The sequence below is a fragment of the Vanellus vanellus genome (assembly GCF_965231255.1).
Source record: "Vanellus vanellus genome assembly, chromosome: 15".
In the NCBI taxonomy this organism is placed as follows: Eukaryota; Metazoa; Chordata; class Aves; order Charadriiformes; family Charadriidae; genus Vanellus; species Vanellus vanellus.
In genome coordinates this window covers 16,965,179-16,982,172 of record NC_138920.1, presented here as the reverse complement: position 1 = coordinate 16,982,172, position 16,994 = coordinate 16,965,179, and the positions used below count along the sequence as shown (strand labels likewise).

The window sequence follows — 16,994 nt, the reverse complement described above, 5'->3', positions numbered from 1 at the left end:
CCTGAAGGGACCCGTGTCCTGAACTGCGGGATGGTGTCCCGCCAGGGGGTATATCCTAATAAATAAGCATTATCCCTCCTGCTCTCCCAGCCCTGTGCAGCTTGCCAGAGGGGGCACTTTTTAATGGACTAGGAGAAGTTAAAGGAGAATCCAGAAGGATAAGGCTTTAAGTGAGTTCTTTGGCTTATACCATTTATAGTCCTATTAAATTCAATATATTTTCTCAGACGTTTGGGGGGCAAGGAAGTTCAGTGTGTTCGTACATCTTTCAAGATCCTCGCTTGATCATTTGACTCTGGCCAGCTAGCTTAACAAGCTAAATAATAAAAGGGAACAATCCAAACTTGTTGAATTTTTTTTTTTCACCCTGTGTCTTTTTTGAAGAAAAATACCATTATTTTTTTTCTCAGGTGCCCGGCAGTTTGCTGCAGACTCCTGCCGCTTCTCTGCCCATCACTCAATACCTGTTTCAGCATCTGCAGTTGTCGTAGTTCCTCCTTCCATGGAGAAGCAATTAAAAATGATGAGGGTAAAGGGTTAAACCTAAAAGCCTGCTAATGAGGGTGCCTTCTTGGTTTTCTTTTCATCAGGCATTTGATGCTGTTTTCAGCATAAGCTTTCGATAAGCATCACTGAACATTTTTCCAGAGTATATTAAAAAAAGTTTTCCTTTTTTACCACCCTGTAGAAATGATAGATGTGTGGCTCTGCTGTTTATCTGAAATCCTAATTACTGATGGTGCAGCTTTTGAATGTTAAATTCAGGCAGTGTTCTTTAGACTTCAAACTGGTCAAAGAAAGATGGATTTCTGTCCACAGAGAGATGCAACAGAGCCAATGTTTGTTTGTTTATTTATGAAATTATTTTAAAGCCAAGAGTTGCATCAACTGCAAATTGCATAGGTTTAGAGCTTTCTTTAGGAGAAAAAGAAAACCAAAAAAATCCCAAAAGTTTTCTGCCATTGAATGAAATTTTAATTTCTGTTGCCATGAGAGCAAAGAGTAGAGGTAAGAGGTAGAATTTGAAAATACGGACAAGATCTCCTTTCCTTGAGCTATGTTATTTATTATAGAACAATGGGTTTGATTATTTTTTTTTTCCTCAAACCTATACACGTGTATTTGGAAAAAATATTTTATATGTATATACATGTATGTGTGCGTGTGTATGTATATATATATATATGAGTGCGTCTCAGTCATCATGTAAGACCCTGAGGAATCCTTTCGCGGGGCCGCGGGGAGGCTGAGCCCGGGGTCTCTGATGAGTCCTCGCAGCCACGTGGTGGGAGCGGGCGCGGGTCGCCTGTACCGCGCTGCCGCCGGTCCCTGCGCCGTGCGGGGTCGGCCCCAGAGCAGTGGCGGCAGCTCTGCCCGGCAGCGCTGAGCGCGGTCAGCCCCAGCGCTCAGGCGCTGCTGAGGTTCTGAGTTGCCTCCCCGCTGGGGCTGAAACCTCTGCGGAGCCACCGGGTGAGCCACGACCCCTTCGCTGCTGGCCGGGCAGCTCTGCGAGGTGTGGTCCCACGTAGGGACTAAATCTTACGGAATCCATACGTCCACAAAGCCTTTCTGTGTCTGCAGCTCCTCAGGACTCGTCAGAGAGGGGTTGGCGCTGTTAATTCACTGCCGCGCGTTCGCCTGCCTGTGCTACCTGGGAGGAGCGATGTGGAGCAGCGGCGTTGCTTATGTAAAAAATTAAACTTGATTTCTCTCAGGACTTTCTCTGTCTCTAGTCAAGTTTGTTTTAAACTAATGGAAGTAATTAGCGAGTCACAGAGGGACTTTGTCTAAGAGGTAGCCATTTTTAGATAATGGAGCATAAAAGTCGACACAGTGACATATGACACGGGAGCAGCACATCGGAGCCATGCGCTGCGTCCTAAGCAGATGTTTAAGTACTTTGAATACTGAAATCACTACGTACATGTATAGGGAGGGATGGGTTTTTTTCCCCCTCTCAGACTACTACTACACTGTGGGGCTTTCTTTAAATCTCAATAAAATCAAAGTAAGCTCTGAATTGTTTTTAATGTGCAGCTGTTATCGCTCCTTCCTCTCTTCTTCAAATGTCTTTTTGTATATGATGTGTGGGTACTGCCGGAGGTATAGATGGAACTCGCTTTTTGCATTGCCATTGTATAGCAGAGGAGTGCAATAATACACCAGCTGATGGACCTCGTTTCTAACGACGCTGATTGACCTCGTTTCTAACGACTCTGATGGCGTGGAGCTGAAAAAAAATAACGTATTAGCAGCGAAGCACTCGATGTGTTCACACATATTTGCTGTAGCTGTGCAAGCGGGGGAGACCGGCAGAAATTCCTGAGGGACGGAGGAGATCTGGCAGCAGGGTGGTCCCCAGGGGCACGGGGTCTCCCCCATGCCACCGGCCACCTCGCGTGGCTCTGAGGCCACCCCCGTTGCTCCGAGTGTGCAGCGTTGGTTCTTGGAAGCGCCACCAAACGCTGCGTGTGCTTAACCTTGTTCAGGGCTTCCATGGATTCTTGTTTTTCAGACTGCTCTAAAAATCGTGTCTTTACTGTTGAGGCGAGCAGGGCCTGGCGTGGGTCTGAGAGCTGACCTGGGGTTGTCCATATGGTCAGTTGGTGGTAGCACCACCGGGTTTTGCTGTTGGTGCTGACCACGTGTTGGCCCCAGCAGGCCGTTTAGAAGTGAAACCTCATTTTTGGGAGATAAGAAATTTCGGCCTTCAGGAGGTGAGCTGTCGCGTGCTGGTTGACCTCAAGGCCGGGGTGTTGGCTGGCTGGCGTGGACTGGTGGCCCTCAGCACTGGTGGGGTTTGGGTGCGGTGGCCCCTGCGCTGCGCGGCACCTCCAGAGGGGCCCAAGGTCCAGCTCTGACGATGCTGAAGTTTGAAGCCTCAGCACAGTCATGTATTTTTTTTAAGTTTGTACATCTGAGCGTTGAAGTTTGAGATAATTCCTAGCTTTTCTGGAAACTATGGAGGACTCAATCCCATAGGTTTTCTTCTTTATTAATTTAAGCAGATGGAAGTCTCGCTTTTGTAAGACCGAGATCCCCTCCTCCAGACGCTGAATGTCTGCCCCGTGCTCTGACAGTCAGTGACTGAAAGCAAAGGGCGCCCAGAGCTCCAGGCTGTAATATTCTGTCCCTTAAAAAATTGTGACCAAAGTTTCATTTAAACTTTGAGTAATGCCGGAGATGCTACTTTCTGTTACACAGAAAAAGATCTCTTCTGCTTCTGGAGACAGAAAGCGGAGATAACCGGACAAGTGTCTCGAGTGAAGCATTTGGGATGAGGTGGGCAGGGGAGTTCCTTCCTGCAGTCTGAGCTACAGTGAAGAGTAAAGATGGGCAAAGCCCCACTTTCCGAAACACAACTGAGGGGCTTTTGTTTTCCCTGGATTCCCCATTACACAAGATTTTCATGATGTAGTCTATGACAATGATCTATGACAATGAAACTGCTTAAAAGCATTACCCGTGGCTTTTTTATACGCTAGATGACTTTATCCATCTTCTTTTGTATAAATCAGTGTGTGACATTTGCCGTTTGTGCCCAATAATTACGACAGCATTGGGTGACAGTTCCCACCACACACACGGAAATGTACAGATGTGGTCTAAATATATACGTAGCACGGAAAGCCTTTGTAAGGCATATAGATAGTTGGGACAGGATCACAGCGCCCCGGTTGTTGAGGGGTACAGTTTGGTGAAGGAGGGGATGGATTTTCCCGTCCTCCACTCCAGACTGCTCCTCGTTTCTCCATACTGCGACGGTACCGGGGGCTCTGGCAGCAGCACTGGCCGAGCACATTCCTGGCGGCTTTTTTCTTTCCCCTGTGCCATCCCTCGGATATTTTTGCTGAAATCCAGATTAGTCCCTGATTCAGCTCAAAGCGGGAGCAGTCAGCTATGGTACGGGGGCAGGGGGACGACTGGGGTAAACCCGGCCCAGGAGCTCCTCTCGCCTGGACTCCACGGCGTCCCTTCTCCCGCCACAGCCAGTCGAGGTCGGATTCCTCTGACCTAGCTTTTCTTCTGCAAAAATCAAGTTCCTGCTGAAGCTGTCAGACTCGGAGCAGCAGGTTGTCCTTATCCCGGGGCAGGCGAGGCGCATCGCTGGGAAGCACTCCGCAGCATAAGAACCCCTGTACCCATCCTGGCTGGAACGCCGTCCATCCATTCTCACTCACTTGAGATGTTTTTACGGGTACAATATGTTTTCCGTCACCACATGTGTGTTCCGCCCCGTGGATTACGCGAATGGCAGAAAGTGTTTTGTTTCCTGCGTGATTAGCTGCAGGTTCAATTTCTATCAGATTTGTCAATTTTGTCATATAATAGTTTGGGTTTTTTCCAGCCTAATGTATGTGACAGGTTTCATAATGCCAATAAAAATAGTTTTCAAACTAGACTATAAAAGAATTTGACCGAAAAAAAGCTGAAAATAAAAATATCAGCAAGAGGGGAGCTTTGATCTGACAGTGTAGGCTTTTAAACAAAAAAGTTGTTGTTTGTGAAGCGAAGTTCTACAGTTCGTCTTCGCAGCAGCTGTAAATGTGGAGGGGTCGGCCAGGGTGGGATTGCAGCTCTGGCTGGGGGGGTCGGTTCCAGCGGCGGGTGCGATCTGCAGAACGGGTTTAGTTTTTCTCCTTTAAGTTTTTTGGTTTTATATTTCTGATAATGGAATTGTTATGGGCTTTTGAATTTCAGTTAAGAATGTGGAAATAGGCTATCTGGTAAGTAGGTTATTGAAGGGTTAGGGAAATGGAGAACATTTCGTGCAAAAAAATACCCACGGTGTGGGTAATAGACTCCAGTCGAATTTAAAAGATAATGGCGACAAGGGAGAAATCCACTTGTAGAAATGGGGAACAGCTGTGTTTGCGATCTAATGAAACTGTATCAAATACTTTAAAAATGGCTTACAACGTCTTCCCCGGGGAACGGAGATAAAGCACAAGAGCACTCCTGAAAGGTCGAAGAAACAGTTAAATCATTTCCTTGATGGTTATTAGAGATATAGAAGACATCAGTGAAAATTAAATGTCTGAAACTTGTATTTGATTGCTTTTCTTATCACGCCAATCTCACACGTTTCTTCCATCTCTTGCTCTCTGTTCTAGTAAAATTTAATAACTGCGCCGGTAACAAGGGAGTTCGGTACGAAACCAACAGCCTGGACTTCAAGGTGAGAGCGGATGGGACCATGTACGCCGCCCACCAGCTGCAAATGCCCTCGAAGCCGCTGGTGCTGAGGGTGACGGCGTGGGATCCCCAGAGCCTGGGCAGGCGGGAGGCCATCGTCAGGCTTCTGCTGGCGGAGAAGTCGCAACACAGTGGACACAAGGTAAGAAGTTGTCACAGCTCTCTTTCTTATTTCGTCCTTCCTCTGCCCGTGTTCCCCAAACCTTTAAAAGGTTTGCGCCATCGGATTGTTTGTGTTGCCTGGTTGGTGCTTCCTAAAGAAATGTGCAGGTAGAAGATACCACGAGGAGCATCAAATTCCTTGTGAATGATCCCTGAGCCCTCTGAGAGAAATGGTGTGAGCTCACCAGTGAGGGAAGTGTTCTTATTTTACTTTCGAACAAAAGTTCATACTTTTGTATTTTCAGGTGACCGCTTGGCTCTGGTATGTACTGCAGGTTATAGACCTGGTGTTCGCATCTCCCTGCTCATACGCTCTCTTGGCTTGAAGTAGGACCTGCGAATGAAGGGTGCCTCCCTCTCTCCTGGGTCAGAGTCAACTGTCTTCTTGAGAAATAGGTTAAGTTTAGATTTCTGTAGGGACAGCGTAGACCTTTGGTCGTGCACCAGCTGCTGCTGCCGTGCTGCTGGGCCATCTCCCTGGCCCTCACAGGGACTCCGTTCTCTCCACGAGCCGTCCGCGTGCCCCACGCCTCCGGGGGGGCTCCCAGAGGGGAGATTTGGGCTGGTTCCCTCTGCTGCAGCGAGGACGGGGAGCGCTGCTGCTGCCTGATACGGGACCTCGGCTCCCCCGCGGCGCAGGCCAGTGGGGCAGCGAAGCACAACACAGCACCGCAGCGGCAAACGTCCCCTCCTCTCAGTGCCGGCGTCTTCCCTTCCCCACCGCTGAGGAATGAAACCCCAGTGCCGTTCTGTGTTTCACACAGAAGGTCACAGATGGAACTCGATGATCTGCAAGGCCCCTTCCAACCTAAACCGTTCTATGGTCCTCTGATTCTTTCATTTTCGGTTCCATCCACATAGCCGAAAAGCAGGCGGGGCCTGTCCCTGCCCCGCGGTCCCAGCACGGTGTTGCTTCAGTTAAACACGGCGGTGGGACGCACAGTGCCATCGTAACGGGGGACCGCTCCGTGGAAACACGTTTCTTCTGCTCTGCTCCTTCAGTAGCTGCCCCTGTCCCACCTCTTCCATAGCACCTTTGGCAGCAGCAGTTCTCCACCTTTTCATCTTCTCCTCCTTCCCCTTCAGCGTTAGTCTGGGCTGAAGATGCTGTACTACACTGAGTAAAAGCGGTTATATTGTCCGGCGCCTGCCCAAAAAACCCAACTGTGTGGTGGCTGGGCCGTTACGTTTAAGCAGGATTTGGCAGGAAATTGGCCAAAGAGCCTGATTTATTGCTGGACCTCGAAGACCTGCGGAGCAAGGATGAAGGTGTGTGTGTCACCGGGGAGCAGTCACGGCCAGTTCAGGGACAGGCAAGGTCGCTTGCCCGTGGCCATAGTTTGAATGAATACACCATTGTATATCCATAATTGTCAAAACAGCTGGTCTGGCCTCTCCCTCTCCCTCTCCCTCTCCCTCTCCCTCTCCCTCTCCCTCTCCCTCTCCCTCTCCCTCTCCCTCTCCCTCTCCCTCTCCCTCTCCCTCTCCCTCTCCCTCCTCCCTCTCCCTCTCCCTCTCCTCCCCTCTCCTCTCCCGCAGGGAGGGCAGGGTGGGAGCGGGGAGGGGGGGGAGAGACGTTCTGCGCCGTATTGTCGGAGTGCCGCCGGGTGGGTCTGTGCCATTTGGGAGAAGTTTTGCCACACGTGAGACGAGGAGAAGGCTTGGAGAGACTTACATCTGGCAGTTGCCCGGTGGGCTGACCCCTGAGCTTTTGCACGGCTTAGAGTCAGATAAATACACTTCTGCTGCTCTTCAGTAGGGCTCTGGCTTGTGCAAGATATAATTAAACCCTGTATGTTATGTCAACTGTATTTGCCATTTTCTAACCAAAGAAATACTGCTTCCTTCTAAAAGTAATTAAATATTGAAGGAACAAAGTAAGGTGTCTTATATACTGCTTTAAATTTCTTCTCGGTGTAGCAGAAAGAAAACAGAATGAGCGCACATTTCTGTTTTAGTAAAATATTTGGTTGGAAATTCATCTAATGTTAATGTAAGCTGAACTCTGGTTCAAAACAGAGAGAGCTTAGCTTTTTAAAATTCATATCCCTCCTTTCTAAAAGCCTTATTAGTGTGTAGTTTGAGGCTGGAAAAATACGGAAAACAAGACTAATGACAAGGTCATAAGCAGTTTTATTGTGGCTCCCTATTGCAGGCATCCGACTCGTGTTTTATTTAAATGCTTGTGCTTTTTGCAAGCAAAATAATCCTTTGTTTACTAAAAAAATAAATACGATTTTAAGATTATTTTAAAAAATAATAGTGTTTATGCTAAAAAAATCCCCAAAACGTAACAAAATCCAGTTCAATGTGTTTCAGGCCATGACCCTAATATACTACATTTCATGGCTTTTACTAGAAACAGATTTCACATTTGGTTTGGTATAGTATAATACGACTCAAGCAGAACTACATAATCTTTTTAAAGACATTTCAGACTGTTGTGTTATATTCAGGATATGGAGACGGCAAATACGGGGGAGAAAGGAGGAGGTGACGCGAGAGAGGGAGAGAGACCGACTCTCTCTTCTGGCGCAGACATCCGTTTCCATTTTGCTTTGTAAATTTGTGACTGATTTTGTGAAAATGCTGAACAGTTCCCAGACATTAGAAGTAATTGGCATGAAATTTGCCTTACTGCACCCGCTGATCCCTCTTTGCTGGCACCTACAGCACAAGCGAGTCCTCCCGCCTGGCTCGCCCCTGCCCTGCGTCTCTGCGGCCTCTCGGTGAGTGAGGGCCCTCGGCTGGGGCAGCCCCGCTGCGCGGCGGGAACCTCCCGAAGGGTGAACCAGAACTCACTTCACGGTTATCCGTGGATTAAAGCTTCCTGCAAGCACGATTAGCCCTCCTGGAGTGGCCGTTACGAGACATTTAGTTTCTTAGAATCATAGAATCATAGAATCATAGAATCAGTGAGGTTGGAAGGGACCTTTAAGATCATCAAGTCCAACCGTTAACCTACCCTGATAAAAACACCACCACTCCTAAACCATGTCCCTAAGCACCTCATCTACCCTTTTCTTAAACACCTCCAGGGATGGTGAATCCACCACCTCTCTGGGCAGCTTATTCCAATGTTTAATAACCCTTTCAGTGAAAAAATGCTTCCTAACATCTAATCTAAACCTGCCCTGACATAACTTGAACCCATTTCCTCTTGTCCTATCACTTGTCGCCAGGGAGAAGAGGTCAGCTCCCATCTCTCTAAAACCTCCTTTCAGGTAGTTGTAGAGGGAGGCTTGTGGAGGCTCATACAGATGATGTAGGAGGAGTCGTCCCTGGGGACGCTGGCTGGGGTCACGGGGCCCAGAAGCGAAGTCGCCGCCCTGCTGCGGGCTCCGGCTGCGTCCTGGGGGGAGCAAACCCCGTGTCCTGTAGCCTGTCTGCTAAATGGGGGCAGCGCTCTACTTCCCAGGGGGGCACAGAGGGTAAACCCCTCAATACACCCTCCTTTGGGTTTGCGATCCTTTGTTATTGCAATATATAAGACTGGAAGTCTGCGCAATGGTCCAGGAGAGCGTTGTTGGTGGCCAGCACGCTTTCAGGGTGGCTCCTGGTGGGATGGTCGTCCCCTTGTGTGCTTTCGTGGCAAAATCAGAGGGTTTGGTGTCTGTACCTGTGCCTCAGACCCCACGGCTGCGCCGTTGCTCTCAGTGCAAGATGACATCTGACTGGGGAGCGACCCAGTACAGCGGCAGTTCCCCCTCCTTCGTAGGGTTGGCCTCGTGAAGGTGCTGATTATCGCTTCAGACACCTGAGTAACCCGGGCAATCTGCAAATTTGCACTGGCAACCGCTGTAAAGAAAGAATTCTAAGTACCACATTAAAGTTTAATGCTAGTAGCATAAAATGACAGCAGTGAAGGTAAATATTTTAAAAATGTATTTTATGATACATGAAGCATATATTTTCCGCTCCTCCCCAGCAAACACTTGAACATAAACTTTTTTCTGGTGAATACAAGTGGTGTTAGTAACTCGAAGAACTTTTTTTGTTCAGTCTTGCAGGAAACCTGATAGCAATTCAATTAGAAAATGCAAATGAGGTCAAATATTTCCCACAGGAGTGTGGAATTACCCCAGAGGAAACTGAGTGATATTCTAGCATAACAATAAATACTTAAGATAAAGTTTCTTGTACTGTTCTTATCTGGCTGCCTGTTGCTGCAATTGAAAGTATCAATCGGACCTGTGGGTATAATTTGGAAAGAAGAAGAAGAAGAAGAAGAAAAAGAAAAGAAGAAAAAGAAAAGAATAAGAGATGAGATGAGACAAGAAGAAAAAAGGAGGAGAGGAGAGGAGAGGAGAGGAGAGGAGAGGAGAGGAGAGGAGAGGAGAGGAGAGGAGAGGAGAGGAGAGAAGAGAAGAGAAGAGAAGAGAAGAGAAGAGAAGAGAAGAGAAGAGAAGAGAAGAGAAGAGAAGAGAAGAGAAGAGAAGAGAAGAGAAGAGAAGAGAAGAGAAGAGAAGAGAAGAGAAGAGAAGAGAAGAGAAGAGAAGAGAAGAGAAGAGAAGTTTTTTATGAAATAATATGAAGTCCTTGTAGGTTTTATCAGCATTTATGAAATATAAAATTGAGTGGGATAATGCTCCAGAAGAAAACAAAGTGAAGCCACACTTTACTTATCTGGAATTAGCAGTACAATGTCTTATTTTCCAGGAGCACATGCTGTAATTCCTAACAATTGGCTATCGATTTAGCCAACAGTCTAAGATTATGTTTGTGAGCAGTGACATTGCTGAAGACTTCAGTCCTCACAGTGTCCTCTGTTTCTGAGCTGCAGAAACTCAAGTCTCCCTAAGCACATGGACGGACGTGTACCGTTTGTGCATCACTCCCTGCACCACCCGCCGTGTCCGCACAGTCCGAGCTGCTCCTCGTCTCTCCCTGCTAACCCGCCCGTCCCGGTGTTGGCTCTTCCCATCTGAAGTTCTGCTCCACACTTTCATACTGAGCTTTTCTGTATTTTTCAGTGTTTGTACGTGTCTAAGCATGTTAAGGCACGTCTGGCAAATTTTATTTTTTATTAGTTTATGTATTTTTCTGTATTCTGTTAATGTATTTTTATGTACTCTGTATTCTGTTTATGTATTTTAACTCACCTCATGAGTTAAAATCAGGATCGTAGAAATATAGCATAGAGAGGGATTTCCAGCAAAAGAGCTTGGAGACACAGGGTGGAGTCAGTACCTGTAGATGCCACTCATCTCCTACCGGAGTCTTATTTTAGAAAAAAAAATATTGTTTTCTTTGAATCCTGTTTATGTCAACCTAAGTTTCTCATTGTCTCAGCTTCTCAAATTCTAAGCATTGAAGTATGTAAATTTTTGCAATGTTAAATGAACAGGAATTGTGCAATTAAAATCTTGCAAATATACGGGTACGCAGCCAGTGTTTAAAACATCGAGAACAACTGTCAGAAATCAATCCTTGCTTAAGCCCAGCTTGTGTTTTATTACATCTCATCTTATTTTGGGCTTCTTTCATAACCCGGGTATGAGTCCACGGCCATACAATATGAATGTGAAAAGCTGATTCTTACAGCCAGACCTTTTTTTATTTAAAGCCTTTAAATAATCATCTCTGGCATTTTACCTGGCTGAGATTTTAAGTCCAGCACAGCCTTTTATTGCCGATCGCAAATACAAAGGTCTCCGGGCAAGGAAAGGCTCGTTCCGCAGTGGTGTGGCTGATGCCCTGCGTGGTTGTGCTCTCCGGCTGCTCTGCGCCGGGCGCGGGACCGCGGGAGCTGTCGCCTTCCCCTGGTGGAAGACGACGACAGCTTGGGCGGCAGTTGCGCTTCCAGTGCCCCCGGTCTTCCTCAGGCTCTCAAGCGGGTGCACCTGGAAGAAACGGGAAAAAGAGTCGCCGTGTTTGCTGCTTTGCTGCCTTTCCTTCCTTCCCTTGCACTGGGGTGAGACAGTACATATATGGCATCGGGGCGATGGAGTTTGCCCCATCCAACTGTGTTATCCCCGGAGAGGGACTGCGGAAACAGGACTGGATTTCTCATCCTGCCTTTTTCTGGCCGTATTTATGTACATTTTAAGTACTGGGTCGTTATGCCAGGGCTGTCCTGTTTGACTGCCTCTGCGGGGATCCAAGGCAGTAACTAACTCCCGTAAAACTGTATCCTCGTCAGTGAAACGAGGCCGTGACTGATCCCAGTCAGCGAGGCTACATACAGAGATTTCTCTTTTCTTTAGGTGACTTGCGAGACATTGTTTGGGGTTTTAACAAAGCAGATCAGTGGAAAACATCAGAAAGCAGATGACTAATAAGTTAATATCATGTGATTGTTAGCAGTGAGACTGCTCGTGTTAATTGTGGCAGACTAATGAAGATGTGTCAGGTGACCTTGTCTGACCTCATGCTTAAGTGAATTTGAACATCGAGTATTTAGTCATTGCATGAGATGAAAGTGCCGTTTGTGAAAACGGGAGCTTCCTTGGCCTGATTTCCAGGTGTGTGGAATCCCGTTGCCTCGCACTGAGGCCAAGATAAGATGTGACATACAGGTGCTCATTGCCTTGGAAAATCAGCCCGCTGCGGGAAGTTTCTGAGCGCTGCACTTGCCGCGTTTCGTTCTTGAACAGTCAGCATCTTACCAAGGGTCAGGCTCAAAGCTCTACTAGAAAGATCATCCGTCACTGAAATTCACTGCGGATCTGTCTTCCTTCAAACAAAAAGAAGTGCTAAGGATTGAACTGCCTACGCGGAAATAAGGTTTTTTCTGATAAAACAAAAGGCCGGGACTGGCGCGTAGTGCCTGCCGGTGCTGCGTGCCGTGCCCTCGCCAGATCAAAGCCTTTGACCTCCGGTTTCATATTCTTTGTTGTTAAGTGCTGAAGTCTCACTGCCGCTTCCAAAAAATATTTGGGACTGAATCTTTGAAAAAACCTCCGTTGCTGTGGTAATCCGTTGAGAGTTGCTTGTAAACGTGAGTTTGGGTAAAGACCAGAATTGCTTCCCGCAGGCGCAGCCATTAAAATAAGCCTTTTAGGGGCTGTGAGCCCCCACCTCTCTTTTCTTCGCCCCAGCGAGCGGGGGCAGGTTGGGGTTAGGAGCGCGGGGTGAAGAAGGGCTTTGGCCGCCCTCCCCGTCCGGAGCCGGCTCCTGCCCGGCTGGGTGCGCGCGGTGTGGGGCAGCTCGCCCCGGGGCGGGGGCGCCCGGTGGGCTCACGGTCCCACCGCCGCCAGCGGGGAGATCAAACGTTATCTCCGTCCAGCACAGCATTTAAACACGCACTTCAATTTCGTCATGCAAACGGAGGTAAGCTGAATGTGTCACATGTTGAAATTTAAGCATTTGCTGAGGTGCACTCCAGAATTGGGGAAGAAGAGAGGAACAGCCTTTTCTGAAGAGCCTCTTGAAATAACCAAAGGATGACTTGAAAGGGCAAACTCGCACGCTGGCACTGGGGTGAAGTACCAGAATGAATTACTTTGCTTTGCGCTAAAGTGGCAGTGGTGCTTGTGATCTCTTAAATCTCTTGTGATCTTTTTACTTGCAAACATTATGGAGAGAAGGAGCATTGTTACATTTAATTCATTATGGTTATTTTAATTCATGTATCGTTTGAACCTCGCAGCTTTAGAAAAATAAAATGAGATTAAAATTTTTCGCAGGCTTGTTAAGGGGTAGATTTGCTCCTGCTTCTTTCTGTGATGAAGAGCAATCGTAGTCGGCTGAGTTCTAGAAGCAAAAGAAATGTGTTTTGGAACAATTTTTCAAATTATTTGATAGAAGTTTTATCTGGGTAGAAGGACTCAGCTTCTTGCCAGATATTTCACACGTTTGTCTCAACAATATACACGCAGAATGAGAGCCAATATCACGCTGCAGTAGCAGTTGTGACTTTATAGCATGTGACGAGATCTACCACCTTTATTCCTGTCCTGTAGGTATCTGAACAGGTAACAAGTATGTAGTATCTGTAATTTAATAGCCACGCTCTTGAGAAGTACTTGTAGTTCTGAAGCCATTGTGTATGGCTTCTTCCGATTATGAGAATGACATTAACTTGAAGATAGAAGTGTCTTTTGTAAACACTAGAAGGTAGAGTACAACAGTAATTTAGATGTTTCTTAAACAATCCTACCTAAGAAGCGCTGTGAGATTAGATCCTACAAAGGGAATGTGAAAAGGTCAAGTTGATGTGGGGAGCTTTACAAGGAAACAGCCTCATCAGAACTTTTTGTGTTGGGATAAGATGTTCAAGCCTTAAAATGAGAAAGAAAAGTACATTGAGAGCTGTGCTTTGTGGGTGATGTCATCTTCTTCTGTTCGTTGAAGGCTCTTGTAATATTCAGAGCCTGACAATGACGAGAAGAGTATCTCAGGTGCTTGAAACCTGTGGGAATCATAAAAGACTCCACCGAAGGCAGATGGATTTCTCATGTACCCGCTTTGGTATGTGATTATTCCAGAGAATGGAAGAGGAAGAGCACCATTTGAAATCCTGAAAGCAGCGCGCAGTCCGGGAGATGCCTCTCATCGTCAGTGCGGTGCGGTAGCGCAGAAGAGGTTTCAGCACGGCTCTGCCCCTCCGCCCCAGCCGAAACTTCCCTCACCTCAGAGATACCTTTCGGGTTTCATGTCGGCTCAGTAGCGACCGTGAGCGCGCGTTGCCTGCAGGCGGCCCTACTCCGCCACTGCAAAAGCACCGCATATTGAAGTGCTCCGGTGGCTTACCAGATTTCAACTTGAAACGGTGATAATTTACCAAACGTTTGGGCAAACAGAAGGTGTGGGTGAGTTCAGGTGATTTCTGAATTTCAACTAAATTGTACTGGGAAGTCAACACCTTCTGTCCCAGCAGGGGCCGCCTGGTCAGCAGCCACCTGCAAAGCCACGTTCTGGCTCAAGGCGCGAGCTTGCAGCACGGTAGCCGCGGTCTGTGTCTACGAGGTCCTTATCTGGGCCGCTGACCTTGTTGGGTTTGCTGATCAAAGAGAATAACCTGTATTTGTTGCTTTAAATAAGTTTTCTATGGCAACTTTGAGGGTTTGCCGAGAGCTAGCGGGTGTCTCTTCTCGCTGGAGTCCAGACTTAACTTAGCTTTTAGTTACAGCTGCCCACTAAGGGCCCCGCTGCGCCTTTTCTAAAGAAAGCATCTTCACAGAATCACAGAATCACAGAATTATCTGAGTTGGAAGGGACCTCTAGAGATCATCTAGTCCAACTCTCCTGCTAAAGCAGGATTGCCCAGAGCACATTACTCAGGACTGCATCCAGGCGGGTCTTGAAAATCTCCAGGGAAGGGGACTCCACAACCTCCCTGGGCAGCCTGTGCCAGTGCTCTGTCACCCTCACCCTCACCATAAAGAACTGTTTCCGTGTATTTGAACGGAACTTCCTGTGTTCTAACTTGTGCCCATTGCCCCTCGTCCTGTCACTGGGAACCACTGAAAAGAGCCTGGCTCCATCCTCCTTCAACCCACCCTTTAGATACTTGTATGCCATAATAAGGTCTCCCCTCAGCCTTCTCTTCTCCAGGCTAAAGAGAAGCCTTCTCCTGCCTCACCTGCAAACCAGAACGTTGTGTTCTCCCTCTTTTAAAATTCCCCGCTTTTACCTGTTACTCTTCTTCAGCTTTTCTCTTGCTCTGCAGCCCTGCAGCGCTGAGGAGCGTGTTGATTCCTCAGTCACACTGATGGCGTTTTATTAGTTATAGCGGATAAAATTTCCCAGAGTCCGCAAAGCCAGCCACATACCTGACAGCCGTACATTTGCGTGCATGCCGCGTTTTTCAGCTGCCGAGGAGCAGCGCTCATCGAGGCGGTCGCGCGGCTTGGACACAGACTCCTGGGGAGAGAGGGGCACTTGGCCCGGCCGGCGCCTGCGCGCGCGTTGCAGTGGCTCCTTCTCCTCCTCTGGGGGCAGTAACTCTGTTAGATTTTAGTCAAACTTTTTCTTCCCTGTCAGCTGATGTGTTCTGGAAGCTCGTGCACTTGCCAAATCTGACAATTTTTCTTACTAATTGACTCTAATGTGAACCGCTCTATGCAGCCCCACTGCTAGCTGATAAAAAAAAAAAGAAAAAAAGTAATGAATTTTTGCTTAACTAGCTGATTTAATTAAAATGTTTTATACTGTAATTGTACAGTTTCTATAAATGGAGAGGTAATTTTGTTTAATGAGTTCCTAACCAAACATAACATTCCTGACTGTATGTAGCCAGATTTGATAAAGGTCACAAACGCTGAGATTCCACTGTTTGCTTTTGTAAGTCGTGATGATCAAACAGCTTGATTTGGCACTTGAAATGCCCTGTCAGGATTGGTTCCCTCTACTCCTGTTTATACCAGAAATTATTAGTACAGTTTTAGGAGCAGAGGGGGTTCTTCTCTGTATCTGAACACTGTTCATTATCTTTAAAGTGGGAGTCTACTGCCAAAATCGCGTCTCATTGTCAATTAGTGGCTTCTCTGCAAACACATTAATTTGATGCCCCTGCTGAAGAACTGCGCGCGGTGGAACATCTTGCTGCTAAAACACTAGTTTCCAGAGCACTTTGACACAAATCATTCATGAATAGCAATTTATGCCATGATGGTAATGGGATGTGACACGACGCTATCTTTGATTAAATTTACCACAGCTTACGACTATTAGTAAATAGAGCTAATATAGATAGTCATAGCAGATTTCTGGAAGGTGGATAAGGAGAAAAACCCATTATGGATTCCTTACCTGTGCGGTTGCTAAAGAATACCTTCACGTAGATTGCCTGTAATATAAGAAAGTCTAAAATCAAAGGTCTGATCTTCTTAAAGCTATTTTTTTTCTTGTCTCCAGCTTTGGCAAATTCAGCAATGACCTAAATAGAAAAGAATCAATTACCCTAAAATAAATAAATTTGCCTTTTGTTCTGCAACCCTTTCATTATACTGTATGAGAACACAAAATGAAATATCTCTCTCTGTTAAAAGATCAAAAACTGGGGAAATGGTGCATTTTGGGAAAAAAGGGCTCATTCGTCCTCCACTGCCGTCCCCGATGTCAGCAAAATGTTGTCTTCTTAGAACCGAATTCATGCAAATGTTTATTTTGCAGCGCACTCATGTTCCCTTTGTTAGAGAACTAAGCTATATTTTCATTGTCTTATTTTCTGTTTGGTAAATATCATTTTCTCCTGTCCTTTCCGCAGCTGCCATGGAAACAAGCAAAAATGCTTCAGATTAAATATTTTTAAATAGATTTTTTTCCTTGGTAGAAAATGGTACCAGTTTTCAAAATGTGTATTGATATAGGAGATGAAGGGAAGTATGTTTGAGCAATGGACTAAGGGTGGCTTCCTATCCCCTTGTATTGATAAAAATATATTAAAAACACGTTGCCTCGGTTAAACCCTGAGAGTGACACTAGAAACAAAGCAAGCCAAGTATTATTTCTTTTCTCAAAAATGTCTGGCGTGAAGTGTTAAAGATCCCGTAAAAATAATAAGGCTGGAGTATAAATAAAGCACAGGTTAAATTGTAAATAATTCTGATACTTGGGAAATAGAAGCCTTATTACCTCTCCTCCGATCACAGGTACTTTTTATTCCAAGAGCAAGGATAATATATTTTAGTGCTGAATCTGGAGCATTTCGTTTTGCGGGTTGAGCCCTATAAAATTAATAATCTCCAACA

At 46.5% G+C, this 16,994-nt stretch overlaps 1 protein-coding gene across 2 annotated transcripts in view; it reads left to right on the top strand.

The window, feature by feature from the left end:
- CDH4 (cadherin 4) overlaps positions 1–16,994 on the top strand; it is a gene marked incomplete at its 5' end in the record, with an annotated part of 460,835 nt that overhangs the window by 275,119 nt on the left and 168,722 nt on the right. The window contains one exon of one of the 2 annotated variants that reach the window (XM_082491007.1): positions 5,115–5,338. The exons of the other annotated variant lie outside the window; for it this stretch is intronic. Coding sequence (XP_082347133.1) covers positions 5,115–5,338 — 224 coding nt within the window. The remainder of the gene's footprint in view (positions 1–5,114; positions 5,339–16,994) is intronic. 2 annotated transcript variants of the gene reach the window in all.